The 23620-nt window shown below is 40.3% G+C and overlaps 1 protein-coding gene across 1 annotated transcript in view; it reads right to left on the bottom strand.

Annotated features, from left to right (window-relative positions):
• Positions 1-23620, bottom strand: part of RNF150 (ring finger protein 150) — a 72069-nt gene that overhangs the window by 21176 nt on the left and 27273 nt on the right. The window contains exons 2-4 of the mRNA XM_005492179.4: positions 8521-8771; positions 3206-3277; positions 2719-2801 (exon numbers count right to left, since the gene is read on the bottom strand). Coding sequence (XP_005492236.2) covers positions 2719-2801; positions 3206-3277; positions 8521-8771 — 406 coding nt within the window. The remainder of the gene's footprint in view (positions 1-2718; positions 2802-3205; positions 3278-8520; positions 8772-23620) is intronic.

Here is a 23620-nt window from a genome sequence, read left to right as displayed (position 1 = left end):
GGAAAAAGCTGCCAAGAACGATGTGTGTGCATGCCAGTGCCCTGTGCTGCTCCAGAGGGCTGCCTTCCTGGGACCTCTGCTTTTGTTTGAAATGTATTTGTGGCTTTTTTAAAGATGCAATTTTAATAATAAAAGAAAAAAAAATCATGTCGCACTCAGTCCAAATAATAACAATAATAATAACAATAACAATAACAATAACAGTAATAAAGGAATTATAAATATAAATATATATTGTTAATTATTATTATATATAAATTATATATTATATATTAATTATATATAATTATTTATATAATACAAATATATAATTAAATAATATTATCTTTTTTTTTTTTTTTTTAGTACAGCTATTGTAAAGTGTTCAGCTTGCCAACGATTTTGAGAGGCTTTTTTTCCAGATGAAGGGAAACTATTCTCCTCTCAGCTTCCACTTCTATGCAGAAAGAGAGGTACATCCCTGATAACCCCAAGTAAGAGCATCAGTTGCCTGGATTAGACCTAGGGCTGAAGTGAAGAATTTGGAATTTTTGTGAGAGGCTGAGTAGCATCCAACAAGAAGGCAAGAAGGTGTGAGATTTTGGGGGGTGCATGTACAGCATTATTTTCTTCTGAGGAGGACAAAAGAAGATGATGAGGGTGAGAGGAAGGAATAAAAGGGAAGAATGTGTGTGACAAAATAGTTTTCACAGGAAGATAATAAAAAGAGAAAGCAGGAGTGAAAACTGAAATCACAGCTGTTCGTGGAGTGAAGGTTCAGGGAAAAAGAGTGAGTTGGAACAAGGTCAGAGAATGTGTTTATCAGTGAAAGAAATGAAATGGCAAAAAGAAGAACCTATGAGGCGCTCAGCAGAGATAGGGCTGGAAGCAATGTCTCACCTCCCTACAGAAGTTTAGTTAGTAAAAGTTTAGTAACAGGCACACACTGGGAGCAGCAGGGCCAGCACGTTCTCCAAAGCTGGAGCACAAAAGGCAGTGGTGTTCTGAAACTGGAGATGGAAGACAAGCAGAATGAAGTAAGGCTGTGACAAGAGATGACACTCCAGGAACAATAAACTTGGCTACATTTGATCTGGTGTCAGTGCCTTTAAAGACAACTTCAGGGATGTTTGCTACCATTAAACTTAAAGCCAGCTGCAAGTCAGCACTTTTTACTGCTATCAAGTGTCATTCCTTGTTTGTTTAATACACTCTGTAGAGTGAAGTTTATTATTCAGTCAGCTGTACAAGCTACCTGACGAAGACAGAGGGGAAGAAGAACAAGTTCACTGGTAATTCTCCTCTGAGCTCTCCAGAGTGGGGTACACAAGAACAGCTATCCAGAGCCAGCAGCTAAGAGAGGACAGCTGGGAAAACAAGACTAGTAAACATGTATTGTTTTTTACTTCAGAGCTCATCCACTGATATACTGGAGGTTTAATGAGGTTCCCATGCTAGAAAATGCACATGGCTCAACTGAGGATACTGGAGCAGGAAAACTACAGAGTCTGTAGGTCTTTATTAAGATATAACACTCTCCTACTCACTTCAAAGAAACAGAAATAAATCCACTCTTTGTTTTGGATGAGGAGATGAGGTTGAAAAGAGCAGAAAGAGTCATGAGTACCATTTCATGTTTCAGAAGTTCAAACCCGTGCAGGTATGTAAAATACTGACTGCCCTTGCAGTTTGTGCAGCAGGAAAGCCAGGGTTGGTGAAAGAGCTGCTTGAGAAACACCTTTGAGTTGGTGTAACTCCAGCCTGCTAAGGCTCAAACTGTGGGTATTTTACAAGGCAGTTCTGCTGCTGCTACCCTTTTAGCATGAGTCACTTTCTGGGTGACCTTTCAAGCCAGCCAGAACCAAACACCACCTGTTAACTCTATGTTTCCTATTCCCTCTGCCTGACACAACGCCCTGGATGACAAGGGCTCATTGAATTATGAGGCAGGACACAGTGAAAGCTAAAGCTTGGACATATATTTAAGCTGTTGTAGATCTACCTCAAAACACTGCCTGTCTCTATCATGCAAAATTTCCAAGCTTTATTCTGCTTCTGTACTAACAGGCTTGATGCCAAACCAAGGTCCACATTTTCTGGTAGTTTCTCATTTTTCCGTATTTCTGCTTCATAAAGTGATGTGTTTGTGTCTGCTAATAGAAAAAAAAAAAAGAGTTCACATGCAATTTGTCATTGTGGGGAATCTACAGTAGGTCAAATTTGTGATTAATCTGTTGCTTTGTGTTAGCCATTTCATGATGGCAGTAAACAGATTTAATGAATCACATGAACTAACAGAAATGGACAGCTTGTAACATTCAAATATCTACTATAGCAGGAAAATAAACAAGTATTTTGGTTTCTCAAGCCAGTGAACAGGACAAGTCAGAGGCAAATTCTCCTAAGGCATTCATTCTAATTAGAAAAAAACAGTGAGGAAAACAGATAAATCAAAACTTCAGTTTAAAAATCCTGCTAAAGACTTTATTATAGGCTCAGGTTAGACAAAATTTCTGGCTACCACACGAAACCCTCAGGGTCTCACCACCAATCACTAGTTTCACTTCATGTTAAATAAAGAAGCATTTCAGATATCTTTACCAAGAGATTCAGAACAGGCCAAAATAATAAATTCACCCTTCCCTCCCTGAGTTCTCAGGTAATCTCACCACTGTGAAACTGAGAGCAGAGACTGTCTTGAAGTAGAGATCATTAGAACTAAAAGCACATTCAATTTACCTGCAAGGCAATATCCTGACAACATCATTGGGCTTGTAGCCTTCGATACAAACAGCACAGTTATCAAAGTCTGGCTCAGTTTCCTACAGGAAAGAGAATATTCATCATATTTATTTCTTAGTTTGTTAGCTAATCTCTTCATACACGAGCCTATGTGACAAAGTAAAACAGTCACTGAAGCACATTGCAAATCCAGTAACGCATTTCAAAAGCAGCAAGTCAGATTTTCTGACACGTTTCCAGATGGAAACTTGCAGTGGGAAGCATGCAGATTTAGTTTGTATGTTTTAACTTTCAGAATTTGTTGCATCTTTAACCGAATCACCCCCTCTCCACACTCAGCTTCACCCGTAACTTGCTTACCAGCACTGAAGGACACAGCAGCTAAACAAGCAATTGGCATTTCTGTTCTGCCTCGTTGTTCCAGAGGTCTACAGGAATCCCCAGCACAGAGTTTAATTTAGTAACAAGCATTTTGAAAAATTACCTTGTCACCTTTCCTGATGGTCCTGACTTGCAGCTTGCTGATTGCTTTCTTCGCAGCATCTCCAAGGCGCCGCTGCAACACAGAGGTGGCTCTAAGCAAAGAGCATCTCATCATGCACAAATCAAACCTTTTCCTCCCTGGGCTTCTTAATAATTTTAACTACATGGAACAGGAGAGTGTATAGATATAAACATAATAATTCATAAAAAGGGCAATAGGTGTTCAACAATAGGGTGAACAATAGGTTTTCGACGCTGCAGCAGTGCGTACCAATGCAGTAACAAGTCCATTATTTGGTTATCCTACTTCTTCCCTCTCTTTTTTTAATGACACTTGTTAAACACAAAAAAATACTGGGCAGTTAGCAGAGTGAAGGCTGAACTTTATTCTTACATGTTCCATAACTAGTTCATGATCTTCAGCAGGATACAACTCCTGAAAGTGAGCTGTTAAATTTTTTAACTACAAAAACTCTGAATAATTTCTCCTGTATTTTTTCCTGCAATACAGAGTTGCCTATTTCATAAAAATGAGGTGGAAGCATCTGCAGTTTCTTACAGGTACAGCACTATATAGTCCAGCGGTAACATCCTGTCCATACATAACCGTTTACTCATTCTTTGCCTTTCTATCATTTCCTCCAGTGGACCATAAAGTGATTACCATGTAATGTTTCTGACTGTTCCCCCACATTTCCAAAACACTGTTACTGTGCTGGCAGGGTCACAGCCACCAGGGTTAAAGCCTGACACAAAGCACCCTGTGCTCAGACACTGCAAAAGGACGTGTGTGCTCCTTGCAAGAGGCTGGGAGCATTGCAGGGTCACAGCCACATGGATTAAAGCCTGACACAAAGCACCCTGTGCTCAGACACTGCAAATGGACATTTCTGCTCCTTGCAAGAGGCTGGGAGCATCGCAGGGCAGCTCACACAGTCACTGGCCAGCCACGGAGCTTGTCCTGTGTCAGTGCTAAAGGACCTGGCTGCTCACTTGTGCTAATCCAGCCACAAGGCAGTCGGGAGACAGTCTCACAGGCTGGAAAAGCCTTTGGGAGGTCATGCATTCCCACCCCCTGCTCAAGGCTGGATCAACTTCAAAGTCAGAGCTGCGTTAGTCAAGTTTTGACTATCTCCAAGAAAGGAGATTTCACAACCTCTGTGGATAATTTGTTCCAGCGCTTGACCAATCTCGGCCTCTTTTCTTCTCTAAACACACTAATGGAATTTCCCTTTCTGGTAATTTGTGACCATTAGCCTGTGCACTTCCAGGAAGAGGCTGATCCTGACTCTTCTCTGGCCACCCTTTCTGCAGCTGGAAGCACAGCTGCCATGTGCTTCTGCCCCCAGACCATCCTGTGACCCTGCTCTGGGCATTCCTCATTTTTCCATGCCTCTCTCACATGGTTTCATGCAGCAATGCCCACTCCAATGTTTTCTTTAAAACAGTTCATGATACAGCACGTTCCAATTTGCCACCAATAAATGACCTGAACCCTTCCCTTCGCCTCCTTTCCCCAAACACATTTCTAGCCATGTGTTGCTAGAGAAGAGAGACACTTAGGGCCTTTGGTGATCCAGAAGACATTCAACTTTCTGAGCTGGGAAGCTGCAGAGTTCAGAGGGGCCTGTCAGCAGCAAGGGTTTCCAGCTGGAGGGGCTGAGAGCATGTGGCCAAAAACAGAAGAAAGTTTGAGGTAATTCATAAGCTGAGACCTAATCACCACACAGATGTGACCACTAAACTGCCACTTTGGTCTTCAGATTCAATTAAAATCACTAGATTAAATTTAGACAGTAAGTTGGTTGGATTGGAAAGCTGACAAAACACATGCAATATTGACAGCAGAGTGCAATTTCAGATCTGGCTAAAGAGGTGAAGACAATCTTGGCTATAAAGGAGATTTACATATGAGCTTTCCAGCAACTTAATTGTTGCACATGAAGGAGTATCTTGTAGTTAGACAACATCTCTTTCTGTGGTCCATCTTTCTCAGAGTCTCCCTTAAATAAAAGAATCAATGAGAGTTGGAAACATTTCTTGTCAGCTATTTGGTTCTTTAATGTGAATCAAAGACAGACTGATAACATGCAGCCAGACAAGAGCCATTATGTCATGCCTCAGAAAGTGCTTGTGATCCCTTTTTATCATTACTATTACTTTAATGAATGAAATGTCTCAGTTCTTTTTTGCACATTCTTGAAGGGGAAAGGACAAGATTAAAAACTCCTCTACATCTTTGATTTGATTGCTTTCATGTTTTCTTTCTCTTATCTATCGTAAATATAGATAAGTTCATAACTTACACATAAATAAGAATAATTTAGTTTCTGAAAGAACAGGAATTCCTTGGTCTAAAGTCGTAACTTCAAAGGATTCTCCCATTTGAATGCAAGGCATGCTATCAATAACCAATTATTTTTCCCAAAAGATAAGAGGCATTACAGCAGTTTAAGGGTTTAAAGTGAGGCTTAGAGATTTACAGTCATAAATCTCATAATCTCATTAGCAATGCTGCAACATTCAGTACTGGACTGGAAGGAGTTAAGCATGTCAGATGCAGTGGTCTTGAGGAGATGGCAATGCCGAATTGTCTCTGGAACTTAACTTGTCATGTAATTCTAATTCTGCTTTCAATTAGCTCTACAATGTGATATTTCTTGATTTAAACAATTTCCACAGCCTTTTACAAAATCTCTCAACTCTCCCATCTTCAGGAGCCCTCCAGGAGCAAGCTGCTGAGGAAACAGATTTTCTTACACAAATTTATTCTCTTCATGTTGAAAGGATTCATCAGCAAGGCAACCACCAACCTCCTGGACATCTTGTTAGATAGGAAAAAAGGTTCAATCAATGTGAATATTACTACCTATCTTCTACTTCCATATCTAATGTGCAGTTGTCTGTGCCAGAGGCACTCTCAAAAATTAAATGTATTAAAATAGAAAATTAAAATAAAAACAGATATCTCACCACGTTTGTAGCCGACACCCTGGCTGTAGGTGCACAAGCCCATGGTGGAAGACAATTCTGTGCTGTACTGCACTGATCCAAGTGGGGATGAATAGACCCTGGCATTCAGCAAGAATCTCTGAAATCCTGATTCTCCACTCATCAAAATCAGGCACCTAATTGGAGTAAGCTGTGTCTTCCTCCTGGCATGTGAACTTAGATTTTGCACACATGATGAGTAAGAGTGGTGGCTGAGGATGTAGATGGACTATGTCCAGGTTTTATCTCACTGTGGAGTCACAGCAAATGATTCCAGGAGATTTTTCAGTCTCTCTGGCTTCCTCTCTCAATAGCTGGACTCACTGCTTTCTTGATGGTAACCAAATCACTTTGTTTTGGATTTACTGCTTGCTCAGAAACTTACACTTAGTGAAAGAAAGGAAGTGGACTTGGAGAGTCACCAGATAGAGAGGGACTACATAAAAGTGTTTATGAGGCCTGACAAAAGGACAGCATGATTTTGATCAGAAATTTGTGATCTCATCCTTGAACTACAACAGAATGTGTCAAAGAAAAAGAAAACCCAGAACCTGATGGAAAACAAAGAGGAAACTCATGGGAAGGGCAAGAGCAAGCTGAGCACTTCTGAACTACCTACATCATTATATTCTGTAGCCAGGACTAAAAGAAACAAGACTAAAAAGCCACAGCAACCCATTAACACAAAAGAGTTTTGTTTGCATATTGCTACTGTTTTCATATGAAAAGAGCTAACAAAGAGACTAGATGTCAGACAAAACTGTATGAAGAAAACTGCATGAAGACTTTTTAGGTGGCCCCTTATAATTGCCCAGTTTTTCCCTTCAAAATAATAATATTAATAATTAATAATATGTAATTACTTAGGAGGCATCCTTTCTTATTGTTCTAAAGAACAGAACTACCATAATAACCAAGCTGTTAAAACCTCTCCATAGGACAACTGCTTGTGCACATGTAGGTCTCATTCAAACTTTGGAAAGAAAATACTGAAAAGGAAATATGTTTGAACATATAAAGCATATAAACACTGCTAAGCTGCCTGTATAATTACTTGACTGAAAGCACACTTACTCACACACACAAATTAGGCACGCATGTGCTTCTGCAGACAAAGCATCTAAAAATTACCCCAGACGCTGCAGTCACAGCGAATCTGCTGCCAATGATGTTCCAATTCCAGCTGGGATAGTCTTGTTCTTGCTATCCAAAATTCCAGACTGTATATTTAAATGGAAAATACATTCTTTCTATCTGTAAATACAGAGCAGCTGCTCTCCATCTCAGAGGATGCCTGAATTTCAATGGGGGAAGGCAAGGGATTCCTACACATCAAGTATTTGTTACAAAGTGTGTAGCAGGGCTTTTCTCTACCAAATGATAGTTCATACTCTGAGTTTTACCTTTTCTGCAGAATAAGCTAGGTAACCCTCCTGGCCCTGACAGTAATTTATTGAGGGTTCAGAAAGCTCTCTGAATTACAGTGCATTTTTTACATACAGTAAAATGGTTATCTCTTCAAATTTCATGTGTTGATAACATTTTCTACTGTACCATTAGGTTGAAATGTACAAGCCTCAGCTTCCCAGTTCTGCTGAGATAGCTGCATCTGGCCAAGAAAATATTACATTTATTATTAATGTTGCTATTATTATTCACTGCTGAACTACCATAAAGATGGGCAGTGCTTTACAAAACCACTGCTACTGATGTCTCTTCAGCTCTATAGGCTTTTTATCTCTTTCAAGGGCTTTGGAAAAGATGCCAAAACCAATAACAATGGTTTAATAACATTAGTGGCTATCACTACAGTCCTGTTCAGTGATCATTGTCAAATGAAGAGCAACACTTCTCTTTCTAGCCCAAGATCCTTCTAAGGAAGCATTAAAGTGAGAATAGGGTTTTTTTTCCCCCCTTTCTTCACTCATCAAGAACACTGCTTGACACACACATACCTCACAGTGCATTTTGATCTCAAGGGTCTTTAGTTGTACACATTGCTATGACATTGGGCTATATGTACCACAACAATATTTTCACAAATAAACATCACCTTTCTGTCTATTTTTTTGTGTTTTGCATAAGGAAAAAACCCCATAATATACATACACTATTCATTTCTGTTTTTCCTTGAATCCCATCTATACTGGCATAAGTTTTGGATTTTCCCAGTCATTTTAATGTTCCTATTCTTTTCACCTTTATTGGGCTTTCCTTTGGTTGCCTGTTTTTACTACACACAGACAATTTCTTTAACTTTTACTCCTACAACAAACCCTGCGGTGATGTTTTGGAAACACAAGCAGTCTCTCCAGCCCTGCTGACCTGATTTCTGTCTCTGGCGTTGGCGTAGCGGAACCTCTGGATGTAGTAGAAGACCAGCCATGCCAGGGAGATGATCATCAGCACGATGAAGGAGATGGAGACGAACACCACTGAGGTGCGACTCACGTACTTCTGCAGGTTGCGCGTCCCGATGGTGATGTACATCATCACCGTGATGTTCCTCTCCAGCAGGCTCACTATCTCCTTGCCTTTGGGCTCGGGAATCATTATTGCTACCACATCTTCTAGGCCTAGCAGACAGAGAGAGAGAAGGAACCTTAGGTAAATCAAGTGATCACCAAAAGGCAATCTTAGAATCACAGATTATCCTGAATTGGAAGGAACCAAAAGGCAATCATAGGATCACAGATTATCCTGAGTTGGAAGGGACTCACAAAGATCACTGAAGTCCAACTCCTGGCCCTACACAGGACATCCCAAGAATCCCACCCTGTGCCTGAGAACTTTGTCCAAATGCTTCTTGAACTCCGTGAGGCTTGGTGCTGTGACCACTTCCCTCCGGAGGCTGTTACAGGGCCCAACTATCCTTTGGGTGAAAAATCTTTTCTCAGCATCCAACCTAAACCTCCCCTGACACTGCTTCATGCCATTTCTTCAGGTCCCATAACTGCTCACTTGAGAGAAGAAATCAGTGCCTGCCCTGCTGCTTCCCCTCCTGATGAAGTTATAACCGCACTGAGGTCTCCCCTCAGTCTCCTCCTCTCTGGGCTGAACAGACCAAGTGACCTCAGCCCCTCCTCACACAACTTCCCCTCCAGGCCCTTCACCATCCCCGTGGCCTCCTTTGGACCCTCTCTAATGGCTCCATGTCTATTTCACTGAGGCTTATCTGGATGACATTGCTGCAAACACTGCAAAAAGAGAGGTGCACTGCATCCAACACCCCATACACATTTATGACAGTCTGTTTTGCAGGGCCATGAGTCTGTCAGAGAAGCCCCTCCAAACTCTGCATTTGGATCAGAAACACTTTCAATCACAGATTCCCACATGGTTTCACAACCAGAACTCACCAAAGCATCACTGCTCTTGCACCAGGCTGGCACCCAGAGAGCAGCTCCACATGCTCCCAGTGGCTCCCACAGCCCAAGGCCATGCAGCAATTTGTGACTCTTTGCTGGGAGCTGGGCTCTCCAACCAATAACATTTACAGTCAAGATCACTGATCAATTCCACAAAAATGAACGTCAGCACTGCTGAGGGAGCAAAATCCCACTAATGGGATGAAGCAGGGACTTCCTACAGTGCTGCCAGGCCTTCTGCCATGACCCTGTGAACTGGGCCCTCCACTGATCCAGCTATCCTCAACTTTACACCCGTTTTCCTCTCTGTACAGCACTTTTTGATGTTACCTGCATCAGACATTGCTGAAAGTATTTTCCTTTTAATTTTAAATCCCCTGTGTACATGAAATATATGTGGTCTGAAATTATCTGGGAATCACCAGGTTGTTAAATGCCTTTAATGCCTTTAATGGCCTCACAAATAAATGATCACTGCTTTACAGTTTAATATTAGGGATATTCTTTTCTTTCACTTCATGAAACAAGCACGTAGACAATTTTTACACCTAAACTATGTTTTGCAATAGCCAATTGCTCTAAGGAGCTAAGGGCAGACAGGGTGTATTGTAATGTAAAAAAGTGCTAGGAGCAGCAGCAAATGAAATGGTCACAAACTGGCATTTAGAGAGGTAAAACTGGGAGTGTCTGAACTGAAAGAGCTGTGCTGGGGTGGGGCCTCAGAATTTGACATGAAATCCCAGGAAATTGGCTGATGCTGTTAATCCCATGGCTGTCTGTCATTTTACTGCGGCAGGAGGAGAAAGCACTGCAGCCATGGGGCACTCATGGAGATGGACGGGATCCCTCGGCCACAAATGGAGGTGTGGGAGGGTGACTTGTATTTATAGCAGCATCCCTCTCCCTCCAAGCTGCTACCCAATGTGAGCCTCACCAGTTCAGCACTGCACCCTGCTCCTCAAAGTCCAGCTTGGACGTTTCTCCACTGAGAAATCCTGGGAGGTATAGCCCAGGTTTTCAAATGGATTTGGATGCTGAAGGCCACGAGGTGTTTGGTAGGCCTTCGGATGTACACATGGCGATGGTGCTCAGCAGAAAACCCTAATTGTGGTGGAAATTTTATAAAATTCTGCTGGGTGCCTGCATCAGCTGGAGGCACTGAAATAGCTGCGGCAGACAGAGAAATGTGCCATGAGGGTGGGAACTGAGCCCTGGTCTCTCAAGGCTCAGAGCACAAGTGCAAAAACACCACCCTCTTTCCCTCAAGAGGCTTTCCATCATAACACTTCCCTGATTATGAACAGGTCACTCAATGGATAGAGAGGATCAAACGTTTGGCTGAGTCAGGAGTTTCAGATATTCATGACTGGAAACTTAACCTTCCTGCTGATACTATAAAGCATTGCTGTTTTTTAAGCTATTCCCCTTGATTTTTTCCCAGCAAGAGTCTACCATCAGCAGTCAAGACAAATCTAGCCTTGCAACTCTTCTGATACCTATTTATTACAAAAGGCTAATGCAAACATTATCCTAATGGCCTAGGGAAAATTTGCCAAGTCTCAAAGTGGCTGAGAAGGGCACTGGTGCCACGCCAGTAATTTTCCTGCAGTCAAAAAGAAAAATTGTCTGGAGCAGGGCTTAGCTGTCCACATGACTTCCTTTGTTCTTTTCCCCACCTTAAAAAAAAAAAAAATCATTCTACAGGAAAACTGAAACACCGATCTCATGCATAGCCAAAAAAAACCCCACAGTGAAAAATTCCACAGCCAATATTACTGAATTTAATCAACTGCTCTCAAAAGCCACCACTCTGTCCAAGTGACTTATCCAGCACTGACCTTTAACATCATGGTCAGTACAACCCAGGACACTGCATGGACATCTCCATGAAAATGGAGACAGAGACAAACCCAGCAGAAAACACAGGTACTATCATAACAATTTAATCATCTTGAATCTTGCACGTCTTAAAAAACTTTAACAATGTAGTTTAATTATGTTCAATTATATTATAGTTTAATATAGCTTTAGTATATTTCTGGGCACAGGACACTAAGCAAATTGCCATGGATGTATACTAAAAAAAACTTTTTTGAAATGCAATGTAGAAGACACTGTTATTCCAAGAGGAAAACAGATGCTTTTATTTATTCAAACCCTTAATATATTTAAAATTTCAGACTATCTGGTTATTTTATTGGAAAATATTACCACTTGTAATGAAGCATTGCTGGAAAAAATAACCAGAGCAGTGACAAATAACAATCAGGTTTTTTTTTATGTTTTACTGATTTTATGATAATTTCTCCAAGACATTATAGAGAATGCTATTTATCAATCATGCTATTAAGCTATGTTTTAAATCTCAAATATGTTCACATTAGGAAGAAAATAAAAGGAAAATAAAGTAATTTATAAGTTATTTTTCTTTTATCCCTTTTTAAACAAAATATTTGTATTATCTCCGTTTCACATAAGCTGCAACATATGTAAAAAGTATGCAAATTAAAGAAAGGAAATAACATAATGAGACATCAGTGTTAGAGGTGCATTTTTATGCCCCAGTACACATTTCCTCAACAGATTTAAAAAAGACAAAGGATCTAGTAACATGTACTGATGCTTCCCTGGCAAGTTAAATGCTACCCCTGCTTTTCATTAAACACACCCACAGTGGGAACTGCATTTTGTGGCACTCTTGTTCCCTAACACATTTCTTTTCTTTTTCTGGCCAACATTAATGCAGAATTTGACATCAATTTTTAAGCAGCTGTCAGGATGAATCAGAGATCCATAAATCAAAGGCATTTAGGCTGCAGTGAATGGATTTTATTCTTCTTTTTTTAGGCTAGGAAACATTTAACATATCAGTGTTCTAATGAAACAAGTAAGGCAGAAATTACAGGCATTGGGGGTGATTTAGGTAATTTTACCTTGCTGAAGCATACCTGTCTAATCGAATATTTCTGGGTGGAGAAAATGCATGCTTTGGGAAAAGATCCAGACGACCCTCTCCAAACCACCCTCTCCATGGAAATACATTTCAGCAGGTATGGCCTCATGCAAAACCTGCAAACTTCAAGGGTAACCATCTGTTCACTAGTGACAGAGGAAATGAAAGACTTCAGAGCAGGAACAGTGGCTTTTGTAGCAGAAATGAACAAGTTTTACACCCAGGAGATGTACATAAATGCACACCTTAACTGCAGGCTGTGCTCACAAACCTGTGACATTCCTTATTTTGCTCTGGGAGCTCTCAGAGGTGACACTGAACACAGTCCTCTCCTCTCATTAGCAGTCAGGCCCAGCTGCTCTTTTAATGCTTTGTCAGTTTTTGATGGAGACTCTAAATTGTGGTCTTTCTGACACATTTTACAAGAGGCAGTTTAATTCTTCATGCTTGGCAACAGCTAGAAGTCAGTCAGAGAAGTTAATTGAACTATTTGAATAGAATTTCAATTGGGGAAGCATATAGTCTTCGCTCCAAGATATCCTATCAAGATACAAATAAAGATTTGTCTTATATTGTAGATCAAAATCAAGAAGTAAAGATTTTGTAAGTGAAAATCCAAACACTATTTTGAATTCAGAAATTGCCCTGACATTGCCCAGTGCTCAATCTGACTCCAAGCCCAGGAACAGAAGCTTTACAGGAAGGTGCAAGAGCCTGAAAAACTCTTCCTTACTCCTTGAAGAAATTATTTTGTTTTTAGGAATCCATTTCAGCCGTGTCAGGGAGTTCAGTGGTGGTGGTGGTGGTGGTGTTTTCTGGGGGCTCAGCAGTGCTCCCTCTGCATAAGGACTCACTGAGCTCTCCTGCCACAGCTTGTGCTGCTGCCCACTTCCCTGGGAATGGATTTTATGCTATGGTCTGGATGAGGGGTAATATTTTAAAGCAAATTTGGAGCAAAGAACAGACATTTGGTAAAAAAATACTATTTTTTTTCCTCTCCAGAACAGCAACTCAGCTGGACAATTACCACTGAAGAGAACTCCATGGTGATGGTGCTGTGGTGATTGTCTAAGCTACAGCCAACAACAGCCTGTTTGGCCATCAGAACATACTACCTTCTGCTGCAGATCTTGCTCTCTTTGAAGAGTATTGCTTTATATTTGTGTTTGGTATCTTTCCAATGGAGTTTCATGAGAAATGGTGTCTAGGTTAATGAGAATGCCCGTATGAATTGCCCTAATATCACAGCATCACAGAAAAGTTTAGCACCCAACCTCCCTGCCATGGCTAGGGATGCTATTCATTAGATCAGGTTACTCAGGGCCCCATCCAAGCTGGCCTTGAACTCCTACCTCAGCTGCAAAATGTGCCCTTGAACTACTATCTTCATAATTGCAACAAGGGTTCCAAGTCTTTGGGACCACTGAGAGCTCAAGTTCAGTTCTGCTATTCTGCATGGTGCAATTATAAATTGATCAGAATAACAGCTGATACCTGTTTTTCTTAGAAAAACCTAATAACTTAGCCTTACATTATGTTTTTGTGAACATTTGAAAATCAAAGCAATATTTTTAAAAATCTGAGCTTCACCCAATTTGGAGAAGAAGAAGCATAATATTATTTAAACAATGTCCTAGACACTTACGTAGGCAAACAGGGAAACATTACATTGCTGTTAAGAAATCAAAGTGGGTTTTTGCCCACAGGACTGTTCCCTGCAGGAACCTTTCCCTACTGGGCATTCAAGGCATTGGCCTCAAATTGAAGTATTAATAAATGATACTATAGGAAAAACATTGGCAGGAGAAGAGCAATATACAGTAAGTGGCAGTAATACACAGTCAACACACCGTGTGTCACAGGTGAATGGCTACAGACTGTCATCTGTAATCTCTTATATAAACTGTCTCAGTGCCAGAGGACTGCAAAGGACACCAGTTTCTGATGAGGTTTCATAACAGATGTGGGCAGCTACAGACCAGCTTGGCCAAAGTTATTCAGTGAGATTCCTCACCCAAGACTCCTAAGCCAAAAAGGCAGTTCTGAATAAAAGAGGAAGGGGCTCACATGAGAACATGAGGGGTTAAAACACAAGATCCAGGTGTTTCATCTCCTCCCACCAACATTTCCAACTTGTTTTCCTTGTATGTTACAAAGCACAGAGAAATTTCCTTCAGCTTACCTTCTCACAAATTTCCCAATTCTCCTTGGCACCGCTAGCACTCACCTTGGTCCTTTACCCATCTTCCCAAACATTTAACTATAAATCAGGTTTCCTTTAAAAGGCAAATGCAGCAGCCATGGAGAGAGCAGTGACACCTTTTCCCTACAGCGCTGCAAAACAAAATTCTTTTACACAAACTATTTTTTTCCTTAGATAATCTTATTGCTATGAAACACTTGTTGTTGCAGAAGCACAAGTATCTATTAAGATAATTAAGTAACACATAGGGAAAAAAGATGTACTGATGTAAATGATTGACTACAGTATTTAAGTAAGGAATATAAAAGTTTGTTATTCTGTCCTGAATTGGACAACAACAACCTCACACAGAGCTGCTCTTGGTTAACTTCTTTTTGATGCTAAATCAAGGAGAGGCAAGATGCTTCTGACTGTGATCTTTCCTGTGGAAAGCAGCTTCAGACACTTCATTGCTGTTTAGGGACAAAGAAATTTCTGCTCATGTTTTTGCAATCAGTGCTGATCCTGCCAAGGCTGTAAGAGCTCAGGATATATTGACTTTCTCTAAATGTTATGCAGCAACTGCAGCAAAGGAAAAAGAAGTAAACAGCTACGAAGCTCACAGAATCAAATCCAGCATGATAGCTGCATTTTTGCTGGGCCTCTTTCCTGCAGTATCAGCTTGTCAGTCTGCTGAACTAACCAGTGCTAATGAACCAGTGCAGTGATACATAATCATATTTAATTACAGAAAACAGCCTGTTCTTCAAGAGGCTTTCTTAGATCCCACCTAAGGCACAAATTGTGAGACTCTGTTATCTTAACCAGGTTGGTACTTCATTATAATTGCTAAGCCTTTGCACTGGAGACCTCCCCAGAATTCTTCTTCCTTTTCTAAACCATATATACACTGCTAATGGCATACACCACTGATTTTCTGTACTGGAATCTGCACTGGGATACAAATGGGAGTTTTATGTATTAGAGGCCAGAAATGCTCCTTCATGCAGGCTTTACAGCTCAGCTGTGTTCCAACTCAGAGCAAAATATGCTACATGGATGATTTGTATTAGTAAATTATTAAATTAGATAATGTATTAGTAAAATGCAACCTTTTCAGAGTTCTGGCAAAACACACCCACTGTCTAAAGCAGAAGCTGCTTTGTTATTTCCAGTGGAATTCTGCCAAAAGAAAATATGCCTTAAACGGCATCTCCTGTAGTCAGGGTAGAGTAAAATGCAAACACGAACCAGTTAACATGCCTGGTGCTCTTAGTAGGATGTAAATATATATTCTCTACACAGAAAAAAACGCTGCCATTATTATAGAGATTAATTATTCTTACTACATGCATTATCATGAAGCTTCTAATCTAAACTTAAGACACAGAATAGTGTTTTTTTTTCATGTACTGACCAATCCTGCCCACTTACTCATAACATTAAGAAAATACTAGTGGCATATACTACATAAACAACATTTTTCCCTGGAGAGCAGAGAACCAGGAAATTTCCAAGCCATTGAAACAGGAAAAAAAGAGAAGAAGGCATGTATGCAAAAAATAGAATTTTGTTGCAGAAATCTTGTTTGCTTAGGAACCCTGTTAGGGAAACATTCCATTTTGAGGATAGGGCAGAGCTGCTCAATCTTTGGCCTTAATTTTCAGGCATTATGGTCAAAAAGCTCATTAAAACCAGGAACCTATTCCATACACTGAAATAAAAAAGTAAAATCAGTATGAATCAGACAAAAATCAGGGAGACGGAAAACTGGAAAGTCTGGCAGAACAGCCAACCAAAATAAAATCTGCCATATCAGGGCAGAGTTCAGAGGTAACCTAGTGGCAAAGAAAAGTACAATCCTGGGATTTATAAACAGAAAACAATGAGCAGAAGCAAAGGGGAACTGAGAGAAACAGAATAATGGAAATGCTTGTGGCTGTGGAGAGGGTTTTTTGGAGAGACCTTGGTTTGAAAACCATAACAGACCTGAAGAATTTGAGGAGCTTCACTGAAAACAGAACCAGGAGATGATAATTGGTAATATGTGTACAATGTCATGTGTACACATGATGTATATACATCATGTGTATATAGATATATATCTATATATATGTATGTGTACATTTGATCTGCATGTTACCGAATGCATATGGTCCAACTTGAGCTCAAGAGCAGAAAGCCTAATTCAAAACAAGAAGCAGAACAAATACTGAAAAAAAAAAAAAAAAGAAAAAGAAAAACTCCCCAAATGAAACACAAGTATTTTTTCAGGCTTCAATGGGATGACTGAACCGTGTGAGCCCAGAAATAGCTGGCAGTGCTCACCAAACCAAAGCTCTGCGAGATACACCCCCCCTAAGCTAAAACTACACATCCAGCCTGAAAAGGTTTGGAATATGCAGGCCCTCTTACAGACGGAAAAAAAATAAAAAAGAAATAAAAACAGTCTTCAACAGCATGTGAAAGTCTAAATGTCTTGGAGAAAAATATTTATATTTCTATAGAGGCACACTGTTTGTCTTTCCTGACTTCACAAGGAGAAAGCCACTGGAATGCTTTCTAATGCAATACAGGGAAACAACTATGCTCTGGAACCTTACAGTTCTGCAATCCACGTGGAGCTTGGATATACAGCTTCTCTTAAAAATCCTTTTAATGCACACCTTGCTATGACAGTAATAGAAACATCTCAAAGGTGCATTTATATCATATGAAAAGTAAATGCCATATAAACCTTATTTTCTCACCTAAATCAGGAAGGAAAGGTCTGTACTTCTAGTTAGAAGTCACACACCTTTTCTCCTTAAAGCTGATTCTCCCAACAATGAAATGAAAGTGAAATCCCCCATTGGCTAATGCAGAACTGGTCACTTTGGGTGTAAAGTCAGCTATGGAAGACTTACTGAAGGGATGGAACACATCCACCACCACTGAAAAAGTTGTCATTTTTATTTATGCACTGCTCTTTAGACAATAGGTTTTAATAGACTGGCTCACAGGCCTTATTTTCCCAGCATAGGATATGAGCAATTTTTACGGATTCTGTATGGAAGTTACAGACATCCTAGGCAAAGGAAATAGGGCCCCAAATATCCTGGCAGGTGTAAGAGCTAAATGTTTTCTTAAACTCCTGCAGTAAGTCCAGCATTGTACAGGTTGTTATTTTCAGCAAAACAGAAGTGCAGACTTCATGAAACACCACTTTACCCAGCATCTGAATAAATCAATGTCAGGTATATGCTTCAGCTAAAACAAGTCCACAATTTTATTTCAGAGATGCAGTTTCCAAATAATTAATTAAAACAAGCTATAATTATTGAAGAACATTCCCCTGCAGATCAACAAATCCCTCTTCATCTGCTCAGCATATTATTTTCCCACTGTCAAAAGCATGTGGGCATGATAAGAAAAGGGTTGTAGCTCTGCTGTGACTTTCAGATGTAAGGTCTGTATTTCTTTCAAGATGCCATTATTTTTACATCACCATTATCAAATTTGATAGAGCTGTATACTTCATATTTGAATGACACAGGGAAATAAATCTTCTTTATCCTTCCATTTATTGCTTCTCAGCCATTCAAGTATCCACATGGGAAATGACTTAAGAAAAGACACAATTCACAGCTGTTTCACCTATTCATCAGCTGGAAATGTAAAACAAAGTTCGTGGATGGGATAAATGCTGTCTGAAATATGCCTGCCATTTGCCTGGTACCGAATCTTGCATTGTTAATAACCAGACAGTGCTTTGTAGACCAAAGTGCTTGTGCTCTGCAGGAGGGAAAAAATATCTAAAAGAATGCACTAACAAACTTGAAATCGTTCTCAAGATATACTTTGTCTCTTTGTAGGAAGAGCATTAAAAATTCACCACCAAAATTCTGGTTAAGAGAAGAATTTCATTCAGTTTCAGGTCCTTCCTTTTGTTCTTTCTGATTTGCCTCCTGGAAGTGACTGTCCAGGTTTAAGAATGTTTTTGGTATAGAAGTCCTCTGTGTGCTGACTTTTCATGTACCAATCTTTGAGACTGCCAGGCTCACCTTCCGGGGAAATGTTCCATAATTGAAGTGTCACATAAAGTGTGTTGCTTTTTCACTAAATTCCTTTAAAGTCTTTGGTATTTCCCTCTTTTATTTCTGCAGTTCCTTCATTTCATATCATAAACACTGACCTTGCTGAACCCTTGCCTATGAATTGCTTTGAGACTGGGTCACCACCAACACAAAGGGAAGTGAGAGATTTATTCAAACCTGGCATTAATGCAAGCAAGTGGCATTTAGAGGCTTTGACCTCAGGAATAGGAACCCCAAAACATCTACAAGAATCAGGAAACTGATGTTTAACTACTTTAAAGCTAGAATCAGAAAAATTAGCGGGGAAGACACAAGAGATTTACACACCCAAGCACACAGACAGCAGCATTATCATTGTAAATGTGTACATAATGCAGTAACTTTGCATTAAAAACAAAATCCACATTCTTTGTTATGGTTGGAAAGATTTGGTGCCTGACAAGGAAGGTGTGAACCTCCCTTGAAGTGGAAAATATGATCCCCTTCCTTTCAAATTATTGTCATTTAGAAATTAAGTGGCTTTCAGGCAAAGATATGGGAAAAGGAATAACAGTTATTTAACGGTAGATAGATAGGTAGAATGATAGATAGATAGATAGATAGATAGATAGATAGATAGATAGATAGATAAATAGATAGATAGAATGATAGATAGATAGAATGATAGATAGATAGACAGATAGATTGATAGATTGATTTTCTTCCATTTGTTGCCCAAGAGGTGTAATGAACAAAATGCACCTAGCTTAATAAAAGGCAGGCCTTATAAAGAATCCTGGAGCATTGTGGAAAACATTTAAGTCAGTACAGAAAGAGCAGAGTAAGAGCACTCAGGTTAATAAAGATACAAACCAAAACTTTGTGCTCAGTAGGAACAGTTGTTTTTACTGAAGAGTAGAACACTGGCATAAATTACTTTTAAAGGTCCCTTCTGATGCTATTTTGACATGATTCTCTCAGTTACCAGTTTGTAGCACTTACATGCTACATCATGGTGGCTCCTAAAAATGTTTGGTAGAAATCTACATGCAAGAAAAAAGAAAAAAAAGGAGGTTAAGAAAGCCCCATTGAAACAATGTTTGAGACTTCGCGGTGGATCAGTTGTTTGTGAGCTTAACCTCAAAATATGGCAATCAAATGTTATAAAAAAGAAAAAAACCCAGACATATTAAACCTAACACTTTGAACATGGGATGCCTAAGGCTCTTTCTACAGTCTAAAAGGATGAGATATTCATCCTCTGCAGAGACCTTGCTCGTTAAAACAATAAATGGATCTTACCTGCCTCATTCAGACTAGTGCTGCCACTTTAGGATAACTTTGGCTAAAAAAACTCCAGGATGAATGCCTTCCAAAGCAATCCACCAGCTGCCATTGGACAACATCTGGAGGAGACCAAAGTACTCTATTCCACACCCTGAAGGCTACCCCAAACCACAAATCTGTTCAGCTCAGTTTAATCCCAGCTGAAATGTGGCTGGAGAAAGCACGCAGGGAATAATGGACAGTAAGAAAACCAACACCTATTTCTTTACAAGAAGCAAGAGAAAAGTCAAGGAATTCTTTTTAAACATCCATAATCAGAGGTCATAGCAGAGGCACATGTTGTTAAAAAGACAGGCTATGCCAAGGATCCAAAAGGGAGGTCACTAGGCAATTAGTACCGTGGGCTGCACTGACTTGGAATTTTGAAATCTGTCACTTCATGATATTCTCATTCCCCATGAGGGAATCAGCCATCCAGAAACACATGAAAAAAAAGGTAGCATGCAAAAATAAAAGGTTCTCTTCAGTCTGATTTCTTCAGATTTCATTTTAGTAAGAAATACTGTTTGCAGCTTTCACATCAGCGTTCACGTGTCAGGCAGATTGGACAGCAGCAAGCAGAGCACACGGAGACAAACAAAAGCTGACTTCCCTCTGGCCCCAGAGGAACTGCAGTCACTCCAAGGCAGGGATCCTGCTGCTGATGGGGCCATGCAGCCCACACAAGCTGGTGCTGGTTTGACCAGAAGTGCTGCCCAAAATGCTAAAGGGAAGCAGGACCCTTCAAGGAAAGAGAGCAGTTCAGCGTCCCATTGGAGACAGGCATCAGTGGCTTTTGCTGGGATGGCAATTCCCATTTCAGATTTAGCTCTAAAAAACAAAAGTAGCATCTGGGCTAAATGATGCAAAGTGAATTTAATGGATCAATGGCAACACTGAGAAAAGATTGGTTCACCTGAGCTTTCATTACAATGTCAGGTTTTTAGCAATCACCATAGTGTTGAGTTCTCATGACAAAGGTAACCATGGAAGGAACTGAAGCTCTCACATCACTGAGTTATCTAAAACACTGGTTGAAAAGGAGGGAAATGCTGCCAGGTTGTACATTGGTAATGGCTTCCTTCAGTAGTTACCAACCCATCATACTGCCAAAGTGCAGCAAGCACAGATGTTCAGTTTAGAAATTCCTGTATCACTGGCCCTGACTGGAAAAATTAATCCCCCACTGTTTCAAAGGTTTGATAACATTTTCTTGCATTTTGAGAGAAGAAAACAGCTGTATTGCTCTAATCTGCTTAACCACAGTGATATTATCCATTCCTCTCGACCTCAATGTTAAAAGCCATGTTGTTTTTTACTTGGCTGCAAATACCTGTATGCATTAAATAGATGTCTGGATTACAGCTGCCCTTTTTGGTTTCCTTGTTTATTTAACAGCTCAGCAGTTCACGTGCATTACGTGAACTCTTCCTGAGGGACTTAAGTTTTGAATTATACATGACACTTCACCTTTCTAGTCAATAATACAATGCTTTTTGCCTTTCAGTAGTTGTTTCATTCATTAACTACCTACAACAGTATATTTTTTTTTATATTAAAAAGAACACGCAGCCCTGCTGTGACATTTATACACTCCCCATGGACAGAGATATCCAGGTAGCAATAACATGGGTGTATAATGAGACAGGATGCTTCCCTGCAGCTGTTAGTTCAAGTTTAGCAAGCCCAGCTAAGCAAACATTCCCAAACAACATTCCCAAAAGATACACACAGACTGTGATCCTGTGACTCCACACTGAGATCTCCTGTTATCACAGAAATGCTTAGGTTGGAAAAGGATTTTGAGTCCTGCCATTTAACCAGCACTGCCAAGTCCAAGACTAAAACATGGCTGTAAGTGCCACATCTACACATCTTCTAAATACCTCCAGGGAAAATACAGACTTTTAAAATCTCTAATTCCTGCCCTCATTGCATGACAGCTAGACACACCCCAGATATATCCACATCTGAGCTTACAGAAACAGGTAAAAAACACATATTGCCCTAAGACACAGAACTGAAATGTGAGTGTCCCTGCATCATTCAACCTGTCTGGGAGCAAGCTGTGCAGGAGGAGGCTTTGAGCTGAAGGCACAGAATCCTCTAGTTTCTGTCTTGTCCCCTAGGCTATTATTAGTTCAGCCCTGTCTGCGCTGGCTGAAATCTCATCTCTGTGATGTCAAAGCACGGTCTTACATCATTTTCACAGAGCAAAGCACAATGCAGTCCTGAAAAGGCAAGGCTGCCTGTAGTTTTAGTGCCTATTACCAGGCTTTGGCTGTTTCTTGGCATCTCCACTGCACTCAGTGCAACCTGTGAGAACGGCGCGTATTTCCTTGATTCCATTAAGCTTTCACCTCCTAGCAAACGCTGTGTAAATTTGCTTTCCCCTGCTCAGAGGCTTTGTGAAGCTGGAGCTGCAGAGTCCAGAGTCACCCTGCAGGAGCACACTGCAATAATCTGTGCAGATAAAGAACTGGAACCCTATAGCAGCCATAGCAAGATCTACTGGGCTTGATCAAAACAAGCAAAAGACAGTGAAATAAACATATCCCCATCCCCATCTGTGCTCTAGGTGAAGAGGAAATAGTCTTGCTACATATGGATAGTTCCCACACATATGCTGAGAAATAATAATAGTCTGTGTCTAAAGGAAGGAGGCTAACATTAGCACAGATCAATTTCAGTAAAAGATCATGGAATTGTGAATTTAACCACCCAGGGTTTGGTCAGTATTAAAAAGTGATGAAAAATGTAATCACAGCCTTAGGAGCTGTTCAAGGGAGACTGATGATGAAACTATGGCTCTATTTTTTTTTTTCCATAAGGGAAGCTGAAGAGAAAAGCCAATGTGATGGATGTGCTGGCTGTTAATACCAGGTTCCATAGGCAACAGCCTGAAATTTAATCCTGTGAATCACTAAAAGGAAAATGCTTGGTTGAAACAGCTTGCTCTCAGAAGAGCTCCCCCCTCCTGCCCTCAGTCTGCTCCTGGATGAGCTGCTGTTCAGAGCACCAACAAAACAGATTAACTGTTAGATAATCTGATTTGAGGGGGAAGCTCCCCACCAGCCACACCACACTCTGCTAAGAGCACAGGGCACAAAGAGTCACAGATATTAAGCAGCACAGTCTGGTCTTCCTCTTGTCTTTGCACAGTTTGGAAGCATTTCTTCTCCAGTCAAAAATGGCAAAAGGATTTAATGAGGAGACAGCCTACTCTTTGCTTAAAATGCCCCCACAGAACATGAAAGCTGCTGTCTGAGCTATTATTCTAGAACTATAAGCAGTGCATATTATGAAAACCTGCCTTTTAAATGACAAATAAACCTAATCTAACAACAATTTACCTCTAAATGCATAAAATTGCATGCAAGTTTTTCATGTTCCTAGGTAGAGAGCTAAACCCCAGTAGTATGTCTTCCTCTTCTTTTGCTTCCAGCAGCTTTTTATTAGTCAGGCTTATTCCACTCCATCCTTGCAGTGATCCTTTTCAAATGGTTTTATTTCTTGCTGTCAAGTCAATGTAAATGGCTGT

This window comes from Zonotrichia albicollis, chromosome 5 (genome assembly GCF_047830755.1).
Source record: "Zonotrichia albicollis isolate bZonAlb1 chromosome 5, bZonAlb1.hap1, whole genome shotgun sequence".
NCBI classification, from domain to species: Eukaryota; Metazoa; Chordata; class Aves; order Passeriformes; family Passerellidae; genus Zonotrichia; species Zonotrichia albicollis.
This window is presented reverse-complemented; position numbering and strand designations above follow the sequence as displayed.